The following is a 21,446-nucleotide window of genomic DNA, read 5'->3' on the forward strand; positions in this document are numbered from 1 at the left end:
CTCGGAGAGGGTGGATTTGACCTAGTCCTGAATGGGGTTGCACTCCCTCTTAGGGACAAGGTCCGCAGCCTGGGAGTGCTCCTCGACCCGGAGCTTTCACTGGAAGATCAGGTGACAGCGGTGGCGAAGAACGCCTTCCTTCAGCTTCGGCTGATCCATCAGCTGCGCCCCTACCTGGAGTACGACTGCCTGGCGACGGTGACACACGCGCTGGTGACTTCCCACCTAGACTTCTGTAACGCGCTCTACGTGGGGCTGCCCTTGAAGACGGTCCGGATACTTCAATTGGCGCAAAATAGAGCTGCCAGCTTGCTGATGGGGGCGGGGCGTTGTGCTCACATGACTCCAGTCCTCCGTCAGCTTCACTGGCTCCCCATTGAAGTCCGGGCCCAATTCAAGGTGCTGGTTATGACCTATAAAGCCCTAAATGGCTTGGGACCTGGTTACCTGAAGGAGCGCTTGCATCCATATCTGCCCGCCCGCCCCTTGAGATCTGTGGGAGAGGCCCTTCTCCGGGAACCCTCCATGAAAGATATTAGGAGGGTGAGCACCCGGAGGAGGGCCTTCTCTGCTGTGGCGCCCCATCTCTGGAATGCGCTCCCCAGAGAGGTCCGCCTGGCGCCGTCGTTGTTTTTCGGCGCCAGGCCAAGACCTTTTTATTTAAACGTCATTTTAATTGTTAAGGCTATTTATTGATTTTAAACTTGCCAGGCTGTTTCCACTATTTTATGTATTTATATGCTGTTTTTATGTATGACTGTAAGCCGCCCTGAGGCTTATGCGAAGGGGGCGGCATAGAAGTTGTTTTAACTAACAAACAAACAAACCACCGTGCACGGCAATGGCCAAGTGAAAGGCCGCGTGCCGAACTACGGCTGTGTGCGTGGCTGCCTCTTCCTTGGGTCCTGGTTGACGGGTTAACTGGCCACGGCCGCGTGCTCCTGCTGCGAGCCTCCTCTGAGAAAGTGCAAATTCAAGACTCAGCCTCTGGCCCTTGTTCTCAGAGAATTCCAAGGCAGGTCTGTTTAAACGACAGTCGTAAATGAGGTGAATTTGGGCTCCTGAATGAACAACCACGCAAGAACCAAAGCAAGAGCCCAATCCTGACAGGAGAGTTCGCTCCCCTTGGAGAAAAAACAGTTGAACAAGCCTTGTTTGTGTGATACCACAAAGGTTATCTTTAATGAAAAAATACTGAAAAGTGTGCACAGTGTCCGTAGCTCCATCGGAAGAGTACAAAGATATGTCATCTGAGGAATAAAGTCTTAACACTGTAGAAAATAAATGTGGTTCTTTAAATTATGCCCCCTGCTCCAAAAACAAAAAGACAGACAGTAGAAAAGTAAAGGTTTTTACACAAAGAAGTAAAACAAAATAGTTAGTTGGAAGTAATAATAAATTATAATGACAGTATTTCAAAAGAGTCGCCTCATACCTGTTTGCCAGTTTTAGTAGTTGGAGGAGTTGTGTTAGCCCACCCTTGGAGTGCCTGCCATTCTAAGGGAACTTGAATGGGATCAAGAACTGCAAATTTCATAGGAGAACAATGACGGCCAGTTGCTTCTTATGGAGCAATGCAAAGTATACAGAGCAAGGCTGTTTTTCTTAAATGGAGATGGACTTCTTAGCAGACTAATCCTTGCTCTTAAAACAATGAACTTGGTTGAACAATTACAATTCATCAGCAAAGATGTCAACCCGCCACGGGTGCTGGACAACCACTGATATGCGGAGGGCCGGGACCGGGAGCGGAGGGCAGCCTTCTCCAGGCCTCGGTTAGCATGGAACTGGGAATGTGCCTCGGAGTAATCTCGGGAGGAAGGATGGAGGAAGTCCTAGTCATGCACTTGAACCTGAAACCACCATGCCTTAAAACAGATGCTGCACCTTGGCCGTGTTGTGCCGTTTCGTCAAGTTTCAGCCCTTCTCCCACCCCCCACCCCCCCAAGCTAAAATCAAACGGAGTCAAAATGCGCCTTTTGGCCCTCCTCCTCTTGGTCCTGCTTATACATGAAGGTGAGGAGGAAGAGCGCAATGTCCATGGATGACCAGTACGCGGTGTGCGACGTGACGGCGGACCAGTACCTGCTCTCCACCAGACCTTCTCTCAGCTCGAAGTCGATCCTGTGCTCCAGGTCCGCTGGGCAGGAAACAAGAACGGGAACCGGGCGTATTCCTACCAGAACCAGTCATTCCCGCGCAAACCCAGCCCCCTCCCTTCCCTGCTTGCCCGGCCTATACAACAGGTGGTAGGAGGGGGGCTGGAAGTGGCATCCGTGGCTCCCTGCATTGACAGCTCAGCTGAGGAGGCGGGGGGGGGGAGCACAGCTGGGGCGGCAGCATATCCGGGAGGAGAAACGGAGCAGCCCGCACGCTGGGTCTGGCCAGGTGCGATGCCCAGGGTGGCTGGGCCGAGGCGGGCTGGGAGGCGGTGCTGGCAGGCGCCTGGCCTGCTGCCACACTGCTGCACCAAAGCTGCACTCTGCTGGGGGTAGACAGCAGCGGCCTTCAAGCCACGGGCGTCTGGGGAAAAGGGGGGAAGTGCAGGCACATCAAAGACAGGGCATGAAGCCGGATCACTGGCCCTCTGGATTCCGCAAGGGGAAAGCCAGCAGCCGGACAAGCTGCACGCCAAGTCAGCATCTCGGCCCCATGAGACGCCTCCTCGGCCACACAGGCTTCCCTAGGGAGGAGAGCTCAGGGAAGGCCCAGGCTTCTCCCCGACGCCCAGAACGCTGCCCTCCCTCAGGGGGGCAGTCCCCACTCCTCCTCCGGGCTGGCGAGCTTTAAACCCCTTTAAAATGGCCGGGAGGTGGGTGTGGGGGGAGCATCTGGTACCTCTGGGGAAGCTCTGATTTTAGCTGCCCCCATTTGGGGAGGCCGAGCTATGGATGCACAAGAACCGTTTCAACCACCGTGTGGACGGTGTGCTGCTGGCCAACACCTTGGCTGCCTCTGCTTCAGCGGGAAGCAGGAGGAGGAACCAAGACGGGCGACATGGAGGGCACTTTGGGGAAGAGGGCGGCTGCTTGCTTACATGTTGGGTCTAGGAAGCCGGAGCTGCTGTGAGGGAAGGGCTGGCTCCCGATGGAGGCCTGGCTCAGGGCCGCCTTCTTGTCTTCTGCGTCTGCCCCTGCCCCGTCTTTTCCTGGCTCAAGTGCCTGCGAGGTGGGCGTGCTGGAGCGTCCAAACCGCGAGAAGAGCATCCCTCCGAGACCTTTTCCAATGCTGGCCGCTCCTGTGTTCAGTGAGCACAACACAACACTTGTCACTGCGCGGTGCGCAGACCTCTTTTGCTTCCACTGACCGAAATATGGGCACAGTCACGGAATTTTCCTCTCCCAACCTCTCCCAGGCCTTTCGCTATTCCCACAGAAGCCTGGCCTCCCTGGACACTTTAACTGCCGACTGAAAAACTCCCTCTGAAACCCGAACTCAACTGCTCATATTAAAAACCTGCGCAGCCGCCATGATCGCAGGCTCTGCTGCCCCCTCGTGGAAGAGTCCCAGCCACACATTACAGCTGTCAGGCTTCAGAAAATGTCCAGGCTCTTTCGGTGGACCTCTTAGGACATAATAGCGGGAATATTAAAGACATGCGTGGCACATGGGTACACGAAGAAGAGCTGGAGTGGCTGCGTGAGCGGATGCCGCGATCTGCCACATGCAGGCCCTGCCCGCCACACGAGGAGGGACTGCTTGCTTGTGAGGGGCATCACATTCTCCGCCGCGCTCGAGCCCTGGCATCTTGCCGCCCGCCCGCCACCCTTCTGGGTCACGTTGGGCGGACTTCTTACGCCCAAAACAGGAAGACTGGAGGGGGCATGGAGGAATCACTCAGCTGCGGAACTCGAGCCTCTCCCCCAACCTGCTGGAGTTTCTGAGAAGAGGAAAGCTTAATCCGGTGATAAAAGATTCATTGCTCCACATGGCAACACTGGCATATTAACTGGCTACTTGGTCCCCTATGCATTTTAGGGTTTGATATTTGAATTCCTGGTCTGTAGTAACCAAGGTGGGAACCTGTTCTAATTATTTTGAATTGAAAAATGGGTTCTCCTGTTTTGCCGCGGTGTTACGCTTGTTTCCAAGTCACTGCACTGAGGATGAAGGCAGCAGAAGCAAACTCCATTTTATTCCTGAGTGTATCTGGAGTTCTAAAATGAAAGACTAAACAAGTTCAGAGTGTCCAAACAGGCTTGACAAACTGTACCACTCGCCCCACCTCTTCCTGGAGGGTACCTGGCATAAAAGCCAAACAATAGGTCTTCCTAGCCTGATGAACCGTCATGGAGATCAGCAAAGCTGGCACACTCTCCTGTGACTGCCTGATAGGCAGCATTTTTATCTGGGCCAAACTATAAATATTAGGGTTTTTTTAAACTTATGGACCACCACACCTATCTTTGTTTTTATGCACTGTTTTGTTTTCCTCTAATCTACCAATAGTATAGAAACGGAGTAAAAAAGTGGGATATACATTAATGAATAAAGTAAAGGCTGGTGGGGGGCAGGGAGGAGAGAAGGGCTACCCCTGTGCATTGCAAAAACATGCATGGCTGTCCAAAGGGTCCCCGCAAGGCCTTAAAGCCAAGGGCCCAAAATTACCCGCACTCCTGGAAGGACCAAGTGTGGGGGCAGAAGCAGCTTTTCGGAGGATGAAGACAGAACCTGCCAGAGGCAACCGGACAGCCTGCAGCTGTGGAATCGCCTGTTCTGCCCTTCCTCTGAGGAGCCCGAGGTGAAGCGCACGCGACGCATGTCCGAGCCCCCTCACCCCTGTTCCAAGGAGCAGCGCAGTGTCCCACAGGGTGGCCCTGTCAGCCCCGTGGCTGCGGGGACGGCACTCTTCGGAAGCAGGAGCCGCGCACAGCGAAAGGTTTCCACGCTCTGGTAATAGTTACCCAATATACTTGCTTTGCCTATATTCGTTATGGACTCCCCATAGTGCCGCCGGGCCATGACAGGCGACGTTGCCGGGCTGGGAACTGGTGGAAGAGACTCGCTCTCAGAGACTGAGGTAGATTCCTTTGCCGGGTTGAGGAAACTTGGCTTCATATGCTCGTAAGGTAGAGGGTTTGTCGTGTTGTACCAGTGGATCTGGACGGGAGAGATGTTGCTATAGTGCTTGAGGATTAGAGGTTCTAGTCTGTAGGCCTGCAAGTCAGAAAACAGACGGGCGCCCTGAGGAACGAGCCAGCAAGCGGCTCCGCTTATGCCACCCCATCTCACACCGACGAAACATTTCCCGCCTCCGCCGCTCCAGTGAAAGGGTTCGCCATTACAAGTTATACAAGGCCACGTGGTCGACGGCGTCTCCTGTGTCAGGACACGTTTCTGGGCTGCTGGATGCTCGGAAAGGACCGCTGCAGCCTTGTGCTTCGTGGCCTTTTCCTTAGCTCGCAGTTGTAACATGCAAAGACCGTTAGGCTTCCCGCAATCAATGAAGGTTTGAGGGAGGGACTTGTAAGAGGCTTGGCTTGTGTCTACAGCGAACATAAACTCTATGGTGTGTGCGCGAGACGCCTCCATTTTAAAGCACAGTTAACACACCCTAATGCAGCCCTTTAAGCCAAGAGCCCACCTGGAGACCCCTGGAAGGGGGGCAGCTAACGGCTCACCCAACCTCCGAGTTGCTCTCGATCCCAGGAAGCTGCTGTGGGATGTGCCGTGAGTTTGCGCACACTACTCCGCCTTCGCCCAAACAGGCGCCGGTCACGTCAGGACACGCTAACACACGTCCGCGGGGCGCCCTGGGGGAACCCTTCGCACAGACTCCCTGGCAGTCCTTCGGCAGCTTCCATTCGGAGATGTTCTTGATCGCAAAGCGTTCTGGGCCTGAGGCAGGACGTCCGAATGGCCTCACACCTACTTCCCACAAGGACAAGGCCGGGTGGGGTGTGACCCACTGGGACGTCGTCCGGCACCGATCTGCCTTCTGCACTGAGACCACCCTTTAACGGCACCCCAAATCCGCCAGCTGAGGGGGCCGCCTCACCTTGCCTCATGGTAGGGCCGCCTCTGCGAGATGAAAGCTTGTTACTGCACTAACACTCACCACTGGATCTGTTGGATGAAAAATGTTTAGCAACCGGTTACAAATAGTTCTGGGCAGAATGTGATCTTGACTTCCACTGTTTCCTGGACGGATGCCGCGCAAGGCCAAAAACACTGCTAATGGAGATCCCATACAGAAGAAATTTTCAACCTAAGGAGACATTTCATTTGGTATTAACAGGCAGAGAAAAAGGCAGCTTTCTAGCAGAGACTGGAGCATATTTTTTGGGGGGGAGGGAATTGTGCCCTCACTGCCTTGAGGCACGTTACAGTGAAGGAAGCCACGGGGTCACCCTGTGTTCTCCTGGAACATCTTTTAGCAGTGACACGAAACTAACATGGGCAGGACAACAAACCGCAAAAATAACTGCAGGGTTGCAATCTGAGGATATTCCACCTCACGGGAGTGTCCTGTGAGAAGTGCTGGGGGGGGGGGGGGGGAGACAACCCTGACTCTTTGGGGACTTCCACAGCAGACCATCTGCTGGTCGTGGCTGACCGGGAAGTCCAACGGGTCAACTGTATTCCAAGAAAGCACCCCAGAAACCACCAAGGAAGCAGAAAAGCCAGCTCTGAGATGACGGAGGTAACGCGTGACGGTGTGCTATTCCAGGTCCGCTCTAGCCCAGGGCTGCCCTGCCATGCAGGGGTTGCCAAGGCGCCCGCGACCTGCAACTGGGTGGGATGAAGAGGAAGACTGGAATCCGGGGAGGACCAACACAGAGCAGGGCTGCTTCCTGGCTGCCCGTCTGCCTGCCTTGCTGGCTGCTCTTTTCCCAGCCTCAGCCTCAGCGGCGTGGCCTAACTCCCCCCCAGACCCTTGAGCCAAGTCCTCGAGGTCCCTGCAGCTTCAGCGCCTCCACTGAAGGAGACCTCACGAGCCACAAGGGCAGCCACACGGACCTCCCCGTGGCTCCCGGACGGCCTGACTTCGGAGCTGGGGCCACCGCTCAGCTTCTTGACGCTTCTTCCCACTTGCTCTCGTGCAGCGGGGCTGCTCTTCCTTACTCTCTCTGAAAGGAGCTGCTTCTTCGCCAAGCCTGACCTCTGCGTGGGAAGCCTACCAGGGGAGGGAGCTGGGGGTGTTTGTCAAGGTGGAACCTGGAGAAGAGCTGAAGCCTCCTTCCTGCCAAGACTGAGCCAGTACCAGAGGCACTTTTCCTGCACATTCGCACCTTGAATTTTAAGGCAGGTGTCTTAGATATGGTGGATGACTTCAGTCCATGCAAGTTCTCTTCTATCTCCTTCAATCTAGGAAAAAAGGCACAATTGCACAAGTTCCTTTGATTAGAAACACTTAAGCCGCTCTGCTTAAGAGGTCTATTGTGTACCTATCCGTGGACGGCCTCTACCAGAACAAGTATTCTTGAAACAGACTTCGTAAACGTTTAAACTGGAATACAGTCTCACTCTCTCCACAGCTTGGTTTTGTGAAAGGGAAGGGCGAGTCCAACAGTGTGGAAAGATGCAAGGTACAGAGAATTTGTTTGGGGGTGGGGGCTGCTCTCCTGCTGCTCAAGCCTGGCTCCAGCAAAACTAACACAGAAAAAGGGGGGGAGAATTTCAATCATGAAAACGGTGAAGCAGAGCATCTGGCCCTCATGTGGTTGCTGGGCAAAATGCCTTTGCGTGTGTGTTTCTCGACGCTTCCCTAGCCCTGCAAAGAGGATAAATTGTCCTTCAGAATGAACCACCCGATGGCTGTTCTGCTGATGCCCAGGTAAAATAGGAACCAGGCGAGTGGAAAACTAATTTGGTTGTTAACACTGAGACTGGATTCGTTCAGTAGCAATTTTCAACACGCCAACACCTCTCCCACTAACAGCAAGGGGAGTCCTTACCGCTGCTTGGTTATATAAAATTCTTCTAGCAAACTCTGCTCCTCAAAGCTCATCCAGGTATCCTGAAGGTCGTCATACTCCTTCTCAAGCAACTGTTCGTAAAGCCTGACTGGATTCCATCCGGTCATGATATCGTACGTGATGACACATCCTAAGGAATGGGACACGATGGAGGCTTTCCCACCTTTTTCCGTGAACTCTGGATTCCGAGAACAGAAGAGCGTGTACAAACGATTCATCTCCTGCTGAAGGCCTTTCACCAGCTGTTTACAGGGGGAAGAAGAACACAAGCATGATCTGGGCTGCGTACGGCGACACGCTTAGCTAACGGGTCTGTCAGTGTGACTGAGCCGCTCACTGGCAACGCCAGCCCTGACCTCAAAGCCAGAGACGCTCGACGACACAGCCGTTTCCAGAGGCGGGCCTCACAGGAAGGGTGGGGCACGATCTTTAAACACACCCAAATGGAGCACCACAAGTGCCTCTTCGACCGGGCTAGAAAATTACGCCTCTAAGTGCCAAATCCTTGAGAAGGAAACCACACAACAAAATACAGTAGCTTATTTCTGTTCCTGGGAGTGCGCTAATGAGCATCCTTATTACTAAGGTTTAATTGCACTGCGCTGCTGAACTGCCTCACAGGGCTTTGCACTGCGCTGCTGAACTGCCTCACAGGGCTTTGCACTGCGATGCTGACAGGAATTGAGCCCTCGGGCATCTCTCACCTCACTCCTACCGCCAAAAAAATTCTCATCAGGGACAAGGAGTAAAAAAAGGCAGCCCCTTCCTCCCTGGGAGTCCAAATCTGGTGCCAGCTAGTACTTTTAAATGGCTTGCATGCTGCAGTTCAGCACGGGCCACATCTGGCCTGACTCCTGCTTTCCGGGTGAGATTTCTCAATCATTTACTGCTGAGACGTCATTTCTAAGGCCATGAACTTTAGAATCCCAGCATTTAAGGCTACTGAAAAAGTATTTCTGCAAGAGGGAGAGAAATGCCTTTGGACAGGTTTGAAAAGATACTCTTCGATGAGCTGGCTTTTTGAATCCACTGACCGGTTCTCACACTGCGATCCAATTCTGGCATCAGAACATCCCACGCTGTTCAAAATCAACAAGCAGCGGCCATCCTGAGCACTCGTCCAAGGATACATCCGGGGGGGGGGGTGGCGTTCTCGTGCAAGGCATGGAAGCTGCCCGGGTTGTTCAGGTGACCCGGCTGGCAGGAGGCGCACGGCCAGCGGAATATCACACGCCCACTTCATGCACCCAACAAAAGCCCTTGTTGGCACAGAGGTTGCAGGGGCCTCTCACAGGGGTGGCTGTCAAAACGCCCATTCCGCTAGTGGCAGTATACCGCGACAGCTGAGAGTACAGACACCAAATTCGGGGGAGAGAGCTGGATAACTGGGAGGGAGCTGGCGCCACTCAGCCAGGATCCTCTAGAAACAGAGCCCGGGGTGACGCAGAACCATGCTCTGCTGCCTGCCACAAGTCCAGCGTGGGATGCGCTGGGATACCATTGTGCTCAGCGCAAAAGGGGCCCTGTGCCAGCCCAGGGGCAGCCCAGGAAGTGCCAGAGGCCGTGCGGGAACAAGAGCCCGGCCCTCAGCACCCAATCCAGCTGCGCTCCCTGCAGCCCAACAAGCACCTTTTGTGCTGAGCACAATGGTATCAACTATTCATTCGATTCCTATCCCACCTTTCTCTTAAGAACCCAAAGAGGCTGACGCCATCCCCGCCCCCTTCCCATCTTCTCCCCACAACCACCACCTTGTGAGGTAGGCTGGGCTGAGAGTCTGTCAGCAGCCCAAAGTCACCCAGTTGGTTCCATGGCTGAGCGGGGACTAAAATTCACACCGCCAGCCTCCCAGACACACACCCTTAACCACTACACCACACTGCCTCCCGCTGCCAAGTCCTTCGCCGCATATCAGGCTCCCGAGTTCCCTGTGTCAACAGCCTGGCTGCAGCAAGCACCACTTGGCCGTTCGGTGCGAACTTGCAGTCTTGTGTCACGGGGAGCGGAGTGCTCTGTTGTGGCAAGAAGCATGCAGAGGGGGGGCGGGGGGGAGGATCCCCTTGCCAAGGACAGCTGGAGCCGGGGGCCGCGGCAGCGACTGCACCGTCGCACAACAGCCCCTCCTCCTGCGTGGCACTTCTCTGCCGCCACCACCGACCGCTCCTTCGCGGAGGAAGCCCGTGACCTGCAAGCGGCTCCCTGGCCCAATTCCTCACCCACACGCTTTGCAGGCGACGCCGCACGCTGCAATCTTTCCGCGGCGGCTGCAGGACGGTGGCTGTGCCTGCGCCGAACAGGCTGGGAAGGGCTGCAAAACACTCGCCAGCCCGTTGCTTTAACCATTCCTTGCGGGTTCGTTTTCCCAGCCCATCAACCATTTTGGGGGCGCTTTTCTACGCCTTTCTGAGCTCTAGAATATCCCGTTGGAGCTGCAGTGCCTGAAATGGTTCCTCCAAGAAACCACCGCCATGCGCACTGCTCAGTCCACACCATCATGCGGAGAATGGTGCCGCCGTTAACTGAGGAAACTGCTTCCATCTCGAAAATACATGCCCCCCCCCCCCCGGAAGTTTTGGACAACAGCCCCCAGCCATTTTAACCATTCTAATGCTTGCTATGGCGGATGGAGGCTGAAGCACAAAACATCTGAAAGTTTCCAGAGTTGGGGGGAGGCAATTTTAGCCACAATGTACTGCTTGTCTTTCTTAGCCATGTTCCTCAGTCCCCTGGTCTAGCCATCCGATGATTGGCTGCCGTTTGGCCGGGCCATGCTTAAAACAGAATTCAAAGGGACACAGACCCCGCCCTCTCAGGTCTGCCTGTTGTGGGGCTGGCAAACTGTCCATCCTTGTCATTTACCGTAAATGTAGGAGTGACGGTGCTTTCATTTGTCCCTCAGTGACCTCATCATACTTCAAGGTGATGGAAAAACAGGCGTGCATTTATGTTAAGAAACCCAGTTTAACCGAACGCATTATTAGTCCGTACTGGAAAGAAAACAGTTAAAGGCTCGCACGTACCTCGTCTCTGTAGAGGGGGCTTGTGTAATACATTATGTCCATTGCACTGCTATTAAGCATGTCCCTTAAACCACGGACTTTATCTGGAGTAATAGAGTCAACAGTGTCTAAGATAAAGAAAGGAGACCAAGTGTTTGATTGCGGCGTGATACGGCTTAGAGTGAGTTTAAAGGCAACCATATAGAATAATGTGAATATGCATTCATAGGAACATGAAATGCAGTAACTAAAGGAACTTCTCAAGTGCGGAGATTAAAGATAAAGCACATTCGACGCCAGGCCTTTCAGCAGCGGAGCAGTTTCCAAACTGTCCCCAAAGAAAGTGCTGGCGGCTCCTCAAATTTATCAGGAGAATATCAGGAACAACAAAGCAACTTTCCTGGCAGACCTTGCTGCCACTCCCCATCCTCCCCTGCAAGATGCAGCTAAAAGGGGGTGTTTGATAGGATGGAGAGGACTGCCAGGCCTGAGCAGTGCCCTACACGAGCTTAGCAAGCACCCAGAACATGTCAGGAAGGTATTTGCAATACTTAGGGATTCCCTGGTAAATAATATTGAAAGGGGCCCTTCAAAAAAAAAGTTTATATGTCATTGCTAGAAGCAAGATGAACAACACTCTTTTCCAAACATCATCATTAGCATACCGGTTTTCCAAATATGTCAATGAGCAAAAAAGTACCTCCGTCAAGTGCAAGTTTGGATCTCCATTCGACTGGCAAGAACTCAACATGCGTTGCAAGGTTGCAAAAGTATTTGTCTTCTATTTTCCTTGCAGTTTCCCGCAACCTAAAAAAAATGGTTATAAAGCACGTTACATTGAAAAGCTAACCCCTTATCATGAAGTTTGACGGTTCTTGGTATACCAAGATTGTTCTTCCTTTATTGCAACAATATACAAGGTCAACATATAGCACAGGGTATATTGTAATTTCCACATTACAAGACATAAATTATTTCTTATTTGATTTATAAAACCGCAGCCAATGGTCCCAAATGAGGTAGCAGTCCTAACATGCCAGTCTGCTGTGGTGAACTGCCCAGAGAGCTTCAGCTATCGGCTGGTATAGAAATATTACCCTCATTATTATTAATAATATTAAACTGTGTTTGAGGCATTGCGGTGTCTTCCAAAGATTATTATGGGTTGCGGGGGGGGGGGCGGGCACATGCTAATGCACACAGCTCCGTATCCACGGTTTACAAGGCCATCAAATGCTGCCACGCAAGTTCTAGTGGTGGGAGAAACCCCGAAGGTCGCTCAGGGTGTGTGCGAAGCGGCCGCAGTGTGGAGGCCGCCACTGATTCTCGGCCAGGCACTGCCTTGCGGGCTGGAGACGCAGAGCATCCTTCTTGCTACCTGCACGGGCGAGTCCCAGCTACGCCACGACCGGTGATTCCCTGCGGGGCTCCTACTCCACTGTACTTTCCCATCCATGCTAGCCATGTTAAACGACAGGGAAGAGGGGCGCACCGCATCTGCGCAGCCTCACTTCAGAAGCCTCTTCTGCTCCCTGCCAGCTCCGCAGCGGGAAGGAGAGGACTTACATGGCAGTGTTCCTGATGATCCTGCCCTGGTCCATTTTCTGCCCGATGCCGTGAACCACAAACACGATGTGCGTGGTTGGCGACGGCTTGTCCTCCAGCGTGGCTTCTTCCACATAGCCTCTGTGGAGCCTTGTCCCGCTGCTGGAAGCTGCAGAGGAGCAATCGGCAACAGTTAGTCCAGGCCCCTCGCTGCCTGTGGGGAGCAAAAGCATCCTCCAGGCGACCAGGCAAACATCAGGTTCACTTCTGTTTTCGTTCCCGCTCCGCATCTTCAGGCCTCGATGTGAGAGAGACCCAACAATATACATGTTGCAAGGAGACTTGCAACCAGAGCAAGGTTGAATTTTAATAGGAGCTCGTTACATGAACTCGAAGGGGAAACACTCCCAGGCAGCACCAGGCCACCAAGCCCCCAATTACGAACGAGCCAAATTCTCCCACTCTTTTTCTGAGCCCTTTCCCACGTGCAAGCAGGATAGTCATCTGTCACTGGCAGCAACCAATCCCTGACCGCCAATGGCAGTTGCCACGTCTCTTCTGGGCAAAATCTTTGTAAATTGCATGCTGGGAGTTTACGCTGTGCCTCAAAGCAATTCACTGGCTGCCTGTGAACAAGCCAAGTTTAAGAACCTGGCTTGTTCCAAAGCTGATAACCATAGTACCTTGGTTTAGACAAAATGGGAAAGGGGCTTAATTGGAGAATTCCTGGTGAGCAGCGTGATAACCAAAAGGCAGAGTGCAAAGACTGCACAGTCAGACGAATTGCTGCGACTGTGGCAACATTACATTTACACCCCACCTTCCTTCCTTTCCAAGGAACCCCAGGCAGCCTGCAGGGTTCCGCCCGTTCTATCTGCTCAACTGCAGCCCTGTGAGGTAGGCCAGGCTGACCACCTGCGACTGGCCCAGAGTCACCCAGTGAGCTTTACAGCTGAGTGAGAACTAAAGCCCAGATCCCCCAAGTTGCCGCACAGCACTCTAACCATGAGACCACACCGCCTCGCCCGGATATCCCCAAATGGAAGGAAAGCCCAGGGCTGGGGCTTCCTCGTCTGGCCTGTGGAAACTTCGTGGATCCCTGCAAGGGGCAGGGCGTGTCTTTCCACCCTGCAGAGGAAAATCGACCGCTCTCCTTGTCCACAGACACAGGCAGGGGCTTGCCTGTGCAGCCCGTCCCACAAAGCATCCCCAGCTGAGCTGCAGCGTTCCTCCCGCCATCACTGGCGCACGTGGTGGCGTTCCGGTGTCCTCCTCTTAACAGAGATGCCTGGCAAAAGGCCCTGGCGGGCCGGGCACAGCGTAACATCGTTTGGTCGGGGGAGGCCGGCTGGGCACCCTGCCAACTCAATTTAGTCCCCGTCCCTGCAAGTTAAGGCTCTTATGGAGCCCCCAGATCTGCCTGCTGCTAAGCAGAGAAGACGCCACGCTGACGGCCCTCCTGCGCTCGGCCAGGCAGTTACCGCCAGCTGAGCAGAGGCCTGGCAGTGCCGACGGCACAGGGAGATTTCCTAAAAACGTTAACGGCTGCTGCCCGTTTTAGATCTGAGGGCCAGGTTCATTTTAACAGCTCCTGGAGCTGAATGCCATGGAAATACTGGTTATCCCAGCTGTCAAATCATACATGGATAGGACCTTTTTTCACAGAAAGGAAACCTCAAATGAACTTACCTTTGGAAAACCCCAGCTTCTGACTTACAGTTCTCGCAATTTTTGAGGTTGTTGCATCACTGTAAAGATACACTTCGTCCACACTGTGCCAGTCCACGTGGTTGCGACTCAGCTTCAGGCTATGAATAGCTGCGGCAAAAAAGGACCGCCTTTAGCTGGAGGCGGGGGGAAAACAAGCAGAGAAAAAGAGAGAACAACGCACAAAACCAGGCGCCGGGCCGTGTGCATTCTACGCAACTGCATGGCACCCAAGCACGTAATTATGCAAAGCAGGGGAGAAAGTTGACCCTTGCGTAATGTCAACTCGTTCTAGGGAGACATGCAAGAACGGGACTCTCCGTCCGTTTGTGCTGAAAGCTCAAAAAGCAAGACCCCCAGAAAAACTCGCCTGGCAGTCAAGAGTCTTAGCCCCTCTCCTTCTGCCTGACTGCACACACTCTGCAGGCTGGCATTAAAAGACAAGCTCGCCTGGACTGCCATAATGCATTACTATTTCACACCCGGCACATCTTTGCTCTGTAATTTTCGTGTGCTCAGGGGTGCAGGGGCAGCTGGTAGAGCGCACACAGCCTGGACGTAACTCAAGACACAATGATGCTGTTGGGTGAAGGTATCTGTTGCTTAACATCTGTAGCATGAACCTGCTAGCTTAGAACAGACAAGGGGCTGGCTCGCTATCTTTTCTTCTCCTGTTCCCCAATGAAGTGCTTGGAGACTTCCTCGCGCAGGACTGAAGAAATCGCACGCAGGGGCTGCCTGCGTTCCTAAATATCTGGTGCTGTTCATCTAGAAGTCTGAGATATTTATGCGCCAGTGCAGTCTCCTCGTGGCAGAACAGAGCGACAGAAGGAGACTCCAATGTACTGCAGGTCAGATTCACGTGGAGCCGTTCTGGAGCAAAAGCCCTGAAAGGCAGGCATCGTTAGCAAGTCCCAGGTACACGGTGTTAGGCGCTCGACAATTAGGCCGTGCGGAGGCGCCTTGCAGTCTGAACGACTCTAACGTCAAACGAGCCAGAGTTGGAACGTTCGAGTCGAGATAAAATTGCTCCACAGTTTGAACGATGCGTCTACATTTGAACTGCAAGCGAAGCGAAAAAAATGTGGTTGCAGCAAAAATGTCGGCTGTTGTGCGCCCAAGTCGTATCTTGCATTTTCGGTGCTTTTTTCACCTTTTTTTTTTTTTTTTTTTGGTTATGTACAAAGGTGTGATCAAAAAAATATGGTGAAGGTTTAAATTAAAAAAATGATCACAGTAAAAGACACATTGGCATTAATCCACCTCAAAAATACTCCCCCTTGCTTCACACACACTTATCCCATTGTTCTTGCCACCTTCTGAAGCAGTTCTGGAAGTCCTCTTTGTGTCTTTAAGTTTTATTATTATTATTATTATTATTATTATTATTATTATTTTCTACAAACTAAAAACTAAAACGTCAATCATCAAAGACATCGGACATACTGGGTCAGCTCCCCATTTTTTTTTAATAACAATCCATAGTCATATTCAAAACTACACACAGTTCCATTTCTCTAGCCAATAGTAAAAAGAGTTCCAAGTTTGATAGAAATATGTATCCTTTTTCTCCTTCAGAGACATTTCTGTGCAATGTCCATTTCTGTGCAATCCAAGATCTTTTTTAAAATCAGTTCATCAGCAGGAGGTTCTTCACTCCTCCAGTGTTGGGCAAATACAATCCTTGCCGCAGTAATTACGTGTAGAATCAAATATGCTGCTTGTTTATCGACATCATCAGAAGTAATGCCTAACGGAAAAACTTCAGGTTTAAATGCTAAAGGTTTTTGTAACATTTCCTCAAGCCATTTATGTATTTTAACCCAGTATTTTATTGCCTTATCACAAGTCCACCACATATGATAAAAAGTACCAGGTTTATGTTTACATTTCCAACATCCATTTGACATATCTCTTTTGTATCTTTAGTAGTGCTGCCTCGATGTCCGGAATCAATTCAAAATGCACATTGCTTCTGGTATGGCAATTTCTGACAAATAACAACATTACAGTGTGTCTTCATCCACCTTAGTCATCCGATCTGGCACCGTGCGACTTCTGGCCCATCCCCGAAGCCAAAATGGCCACGAAAGGCAAATGTTGTCAAGCGATCCAGGACGCTGAAGCAGCCATGGCAGCACAGCTAAAGACATGCATGCAAGAGGACTTCCAGAACTGCTTCAGAAAGAACGGGGTAGGTGGGTTTGAAGTGAGCGGGGGTATTTTGAAGGAGAATAATGGCAATGTGACTTTAACTGTACTTTTTAAAATTTAAACAATCACCGTATTTTTTGATCACACCTCATATATAATCACTCCTCACTAAGGCACAGTAAATGCACTAGCGTAACATTGCTACTTTGACTGTAATTCATTTCAGGCTGTATCTGCTATTTAAGCTTGTCGAAATGGGTATTGTTTAGGGTCTGGGAACAGATTAATTCCCTTTCCATTTTTTGATTCCAACTTCAAACAATTCAGAGTTCAAACGCCCTCCTGAAACAAACTAAGTTCAAACTACAAGGGCATCACTGTACTTTATAAAGCCCTGAACTAGAAGTTACCCATAACTGTGTCTAACACAGTTTTTAACTTTTCCATTCCTTCCTTCAACTTTATTTCACAGGGCAAATCAAAGCACAGTTTTCAGTTCTGGCAACATAGGCAAGAATGCAAAGAAGCAAAAAATAGCAAGGAACTAACTTCTACGCTGTCTAGTGGCAAGGAAAGAAACCCCTTCCCCTCCCCATGGAGTTCTCAGCAGTCAGCACTGCTCACTCGCTCGCTCGAAGTCGTAACGTTTGTAAACCACTCAGAAAACTTCTGATATTGAGTGGTATAGCAATATAATAATAATAATAATAATAATAGCATAGTGATTTTTTTTCTGGTTAACAGTTCACCAAAATGGCTTACTGGCAGAAAGGCAGGGCGGGCATTGTTTAAGTAATTAACTTTTGGTAACACTATGCATACAATTTCCAGGGGGGCAGCTGTGTTAATTGATGGCAGCAAAGTAACAGAGTGTCTTGTGGCACTTTGAAGTCCAGCAGCTTTATTCCGGAGTAAGCTTTTGCAGACTTCATCAGCTGTAAACAGAAGAGCCAGAGTAAAAAGGCCACAAGACTCCTTGTTGTCCGTGAATGTAATTATTCCACCAACCAACACAATAATTCTGTGAAATGAGTTAGGCTGAGGCAGAAATTTTGAGACTTGACCCATGGGCAACTGTCACGCGCCCTTTTCCCTGGGTAGGATTTCGGAATGCTTAAGTTTCCGAAAGCAGCAGTGTACTCTCTGGAGAAGGGACACATTTTTCTTTGAAGCAAATAATGCGTAACATGTTTTAGGCCCCTAATGAATTGTTAGTACACATGGTTAGGGCACTGCCAGCCTATAATTTTCTCTACAACAAAGCACTGATGATCTTGCAAGATTCACAACCCTTTCCTTCCTCCTTTTCTACTTTCAAGGAGGGAACATCAGCATCCTGCAGAGAGGGAAGCGTGTGGTTATCTAGAACACTATGCCGGGGGAGGCTATCTACAACAAAATGCGTTCTACACAAAGAGAAGACAAGAACACAAATCTGCGATTGTCATACCTTCAGACCACTTGCGCTTAAGCCCTGCAGCCTCTGAACTCTCTTTATATCCTCTCCATTTGAACAGAGAATGGAGGGAGAAGGGAGGGAGATGGTAGACAACTAAAAGCAAAAACACCGACCTTCAAAGTGAAATTTTGAGAAGGGGCATCACTGGAGTTTGCAAAACTCTAGCTAAAACGAAAAACAAAACTATGAACACAGAAAATACAGAAAGAAGCACCGCAAATAAATTTTAGCAAAGCAAAGGAGCACTGACCTTGTGGGAAATTTGGTTATTAATTGATTCATCTTTTGTACTTGCCATAAGCTGCCTGTGTTCCGTGCCAATTCGAAGCAGAGAAAAACAGGCATGCAAGAGCAAGGTAAAGCAGCTGTTCCGGCACTTCCGCATTAGCAGCTACATCAGCGGCAGGTTTTATTGGGACAGCTAAAGTGCTCACCTCTAGCATCGCCTCTGAGGTGAGGAAGCCCAACAGAAATGACTGCTCGCCCCTGCCAGAGCAGAGGAAACGGCTGCCCATGGCTGGACTGGCAGGTGCCGCCCGCTATTCGAGCCGTTCCCAAGGAAAGAGGGGGGCCCTGCATGCACTGCCTAGCAAGCCTTCCACTCCTGAACAGCACTGCAGCTGCCCTGTGGGGGTAACTGCAGGTCCACGGTGAGGTTTTCCGCTCTCGTTTTATAGCGCCCAGGCTATTCGATCACTGGAAAGGGCGAGGCCCTGAAGCGGCCGTGCTGCGGTACGATGGACTTACCTCACCCTCACAGGCAGGTAGGTGCCAGTGCTGTTCAGAGTGGGGCGGGACATCACAAGGTGAGTGATGCTCGGGTGTCTCCCAAGGGGGAAGTTAAGGACCAGAAGGAAGCTGCTGAGCCCCACCTAGGAGACAGGAGAACAATAAGCACCGTGAAGGTCAGCTGGGATCTGGAGAGGGAAGTAAGAGGAGCCAAAGTTGAGGGACGCTTCCAAACAGGGAGCCGTTATTTGGGAGTTGCCATGTGGAATGAAAACAAAAACACAACCATCGAAGGAACAAGTGAGTTTCCAGGTGGGACGTGCTGTGGCACAATTGGGCGGGATACACATGTTTTAAACAAATAAATAAATGACAAAATAGACGCAGAAGGTACACCCCGACCGCAACAGGATTAACCGCAGGCACATAAAAACAGTATTTGGAAGACTTGGCTAATTTCAGTTGGTGTAAGCTTCTGAGCTCTGCTGTCTTCAGCTACCAGGAAGCAGGATGGAGGCTGGCTGCAGCTCACGAGGAGAACCGGCTCAGGGGAGGAAGATGGCGGCCTTTTCTGCACGTAGCTGAGTGGCTCCCGAGAGCCACGAGTGCTCTGCCTCCACAGCCTGACAATTCCTGCAACTATGCACTGCAAACATCGTTTAAAGGCCCAAGTGGCCAAACATATCCTTGGCCACATGGCAGTGGACTCCCCTGGTCTGCTCTCGCCTGCCTCCAGTAGTCTTGGCCACTGAGGGAAAACATGAGGCGTGGTGGACCCACCGCAAGGGCGCAGCAGCCTCGCCTGCGGCCAGAGAGGCCTCTGGGCTTCCCAATCCAGAGGCATGCCCAGGCCAGTAACTCATGCAGAGACACGGGGATGGGTCGCTTTTGCCCCAGCAGTGTGTTCCACTTTAAGTCAGAAGGAACAGCTTTGGTGTGGAATAAGCCATGCTTGGACAAGAGAACAGGAATGTGGGAGCAAGTGATTGTCTCGTGCAGAGGAGAATCTGCAGGTGAGGCATACACTCCCACCAGCATGATTTGCTCCCAAGAAAACTCACGCCTGGTGACAGGGTCCCGTGCAGAAGAGTCAGAACCCACCTGTCTCTCGTAATGCGAGTCCTACGCCCTTAGAACTCTGGGGAGTCCTGCTGTAATTGGTAACGCTACCTCAAGGGTGGAAACAGCAGCTCACTATTTCAAAGGGAAGCACAGGAGGAAATGGCCAGTTCTTGCAATGAAGGGATGCAACTGCGGGGTCTCTCAAGGCCAGTGTTGGGACCGAAGGCTTGAACAACGGGATGACAGTGAGGTGGCCCGGTCTGCCGATTTACTCAGGAGGGCTACACAAAAAGGGATGGCAAAGGGATCTCTCCAAATTGTGCGAATGAGCATCAGGAGGCAAACGTGGTTCCATGTATATAATGCAAAGTGATGTGCGTTGGGACAAAAAGTCTGACTTCACTTATATGCTGGCAAAGTCTGAGCCACCTTGGCTGTGAGGAAGGCAAACATGGGACTGCTACTAGCATGTTTTCCCACACACCTGTGGCACCATGAAGAGATCTGGTAACATAGTCCAGGTACTACAAACCTGGAAAAGGCCCAGAAAGGGACAATCGCGATGATTCTGGTCCGAAACAATCCCCCTGTGCGGAAAGGCTGTAACAGCTGAGCAGCCCCAAACAAGCAAGGAAGAGGTGATGGCTACACAGAGATGTGTGAACGACCTCACGCTTAGGAGGAAGGAGATGAGGAGGCAGCCCGGGAAGCCGACTGGGGGGAAGTTCAGAAGACCCAGGAGGATTTCTTGACAAGTGCACCAGATGTAGTGATGGCCACCGATTAGATGGCTTTGAAAAGGGATGGGCAAATCCATGAAGACTACCCCTGGCTACTAGCCCTCATGGCTCAATGCCCCCTTCAGTACGACAGACAGTATGCCTTGCATATACTAGTTGCTGGGGAACATGGGCAAGAGGGTGCCCTGCTGCTCTGTCCTCCTGGTGGGCTTCCCACTGGGGCAGCGGGCTGGCCACTGTGTGAGCAGACAGCTGGACTAGACGGACCCACTGATCTGGCACCGCTCTTCTTACACTCTTAATGGCTCTCTTTGCTCGCTGTAACCATTTCCAGTTTTAAAAGCCTCTATCCTGTTTCCATTTAGCAGTCCTTTTGAAGCTAAAAGGCTAGCTGCCTTGTCCCGACCTTTTTCCAACCTTTCTGAAAGGTGGCACCAGAATGACATGGTACTCTGCCCGGGAGCGGGCGCGTGCTGTTCTGCTGAGGCTGACTTTCCAGCCTGTTCCTTTTTCTAAAAAAGAACACAACTCTGCAGCAGAGCCAAAAGGTTAGCACATGGCAGACAACCCTTCTCTTCTAAAGCTGGGAGCTACTGAGCCAGACAAAGCTGCTTCCTACACTAGCCTTGAGATTCACAACCCTGGGTGTTGAGGCTACACAGGTGCACACGTCCAGCTGGGAAGCAGTGGCCATGTGATGCTGGAAGATTCTCTTTCCTTCACATTTAAGGCAGGTGCTGAAATCAAGGCTGGCACCTGCTGCAGCCCCCCCCTCCCCGGCCCTCCGCTATCCAACATGGGAGAGAAGCAGCCACAGGCGCACAGGCACTTCCCACGGAAGTCAGGCAGCATCGGGAGGGGCGGGGTGGGGGCAGGGCTGGAAATGCAGCACAAAAGGGATGGGCTACACCCCCTTTATACATGCAGCCACCCCAAGCCTGGGTGAATTGCAGGGGGCAGAGGAACAGGTGAGGTTGCTCCAGGCAGCATCCCCTCCGTTCCTGATGTTAAATTCAGGCAAGCAGTGGAACGTTTGCCCAGTAAGTCTTATGCTAGCTAGAACTGGAGAGCCTTAAAGGTTGAAAAGAAGGGGTGGGGGAATCATGTACTTTTGCAAGACAGCCACACAAGT

General features: G+C 51.7%; 1 protein-coding gene across 3 annotated transcripts in view; it reads right to left on the minus strand.

Annotated features, from left to right (window-relative positions):
• Window positions 1–1,151: 1,151 nt before the first annotated feature.
• The window catches only part of DDHD1 (DDHD domain containing 1), a 32,614-nt gene continuing 12,319 nt past the window's right edge, over window positions 1,152–21,446 (minus strand). Inside the window, exons 1-11 of one of the 3 annotated variants that reach the window (XM_044436202.1) lie at window positions 17,775–17,880; window positions 14,153–14,281; window positions 12,485–12,632; window positions 11,619–11,725; window positions 10,940–11,046; window positions 7,899–8,161; window positions 7,233–7,308; window positions 6,059–6,208; window positions 4,905–5,157; window positions 3,038–3,238; window positions 1,152–2,140 (exon numbers count right to left, since the gene is read on the minus strand). In XM_044436202.1, the coding sequence (XP_044292137.1) occupies window positions 1,956–2,140; window positions 3,038–3,238; window positions 4,905–5,157; window positions 6,059–6,208; window positions 7,233–7,308; window positions 7,899–8,161; window positions 10,940–11,046; window positions 11,619–11,725; window positions 12,485–12,519 (1,377 nt within the window). In that variant the 5' untranslated portion in view covers window positions 12,520–12,632; window positions 14,153–14,281; window positions 17,775–17,880 and the 3' untranslated portion in view covers window positions 1,152–1,955. Of the gene's footprint in view, window positions 2,141–3,037; window positions 3,239–4,904; window positions 5,158–6,058; window positions 6,209–7,232; window positions 7,309–7,898; window positions 8,162–10,939; window positions 11,047–11,618; window positions 11,726–12,484; window positions 12,633–14,152; window positions 14,282–17,774; window positions 17,881–21,446 lie in introns of those variants that run through there. The other 2 variants (XM_044436201.1, XR_006415315.1) reach the window with 2 other exon arrangements.

The sequence above is a fragment of the Varanus komodoensis genome, unplaced genomic scaffold (genome assembly GCF_004798865.1).
Source record: "Varanus komodoensis strain SLA01 unplaced genomic scaffold, ASM479886v1 scaffold3, whole genome shotgun sequence".
NCBI lineage: Eukaryota > Metazoa > Chordata > Lepidosauria > Squamata > Varanidae > Varanus > Varanus komodoensis.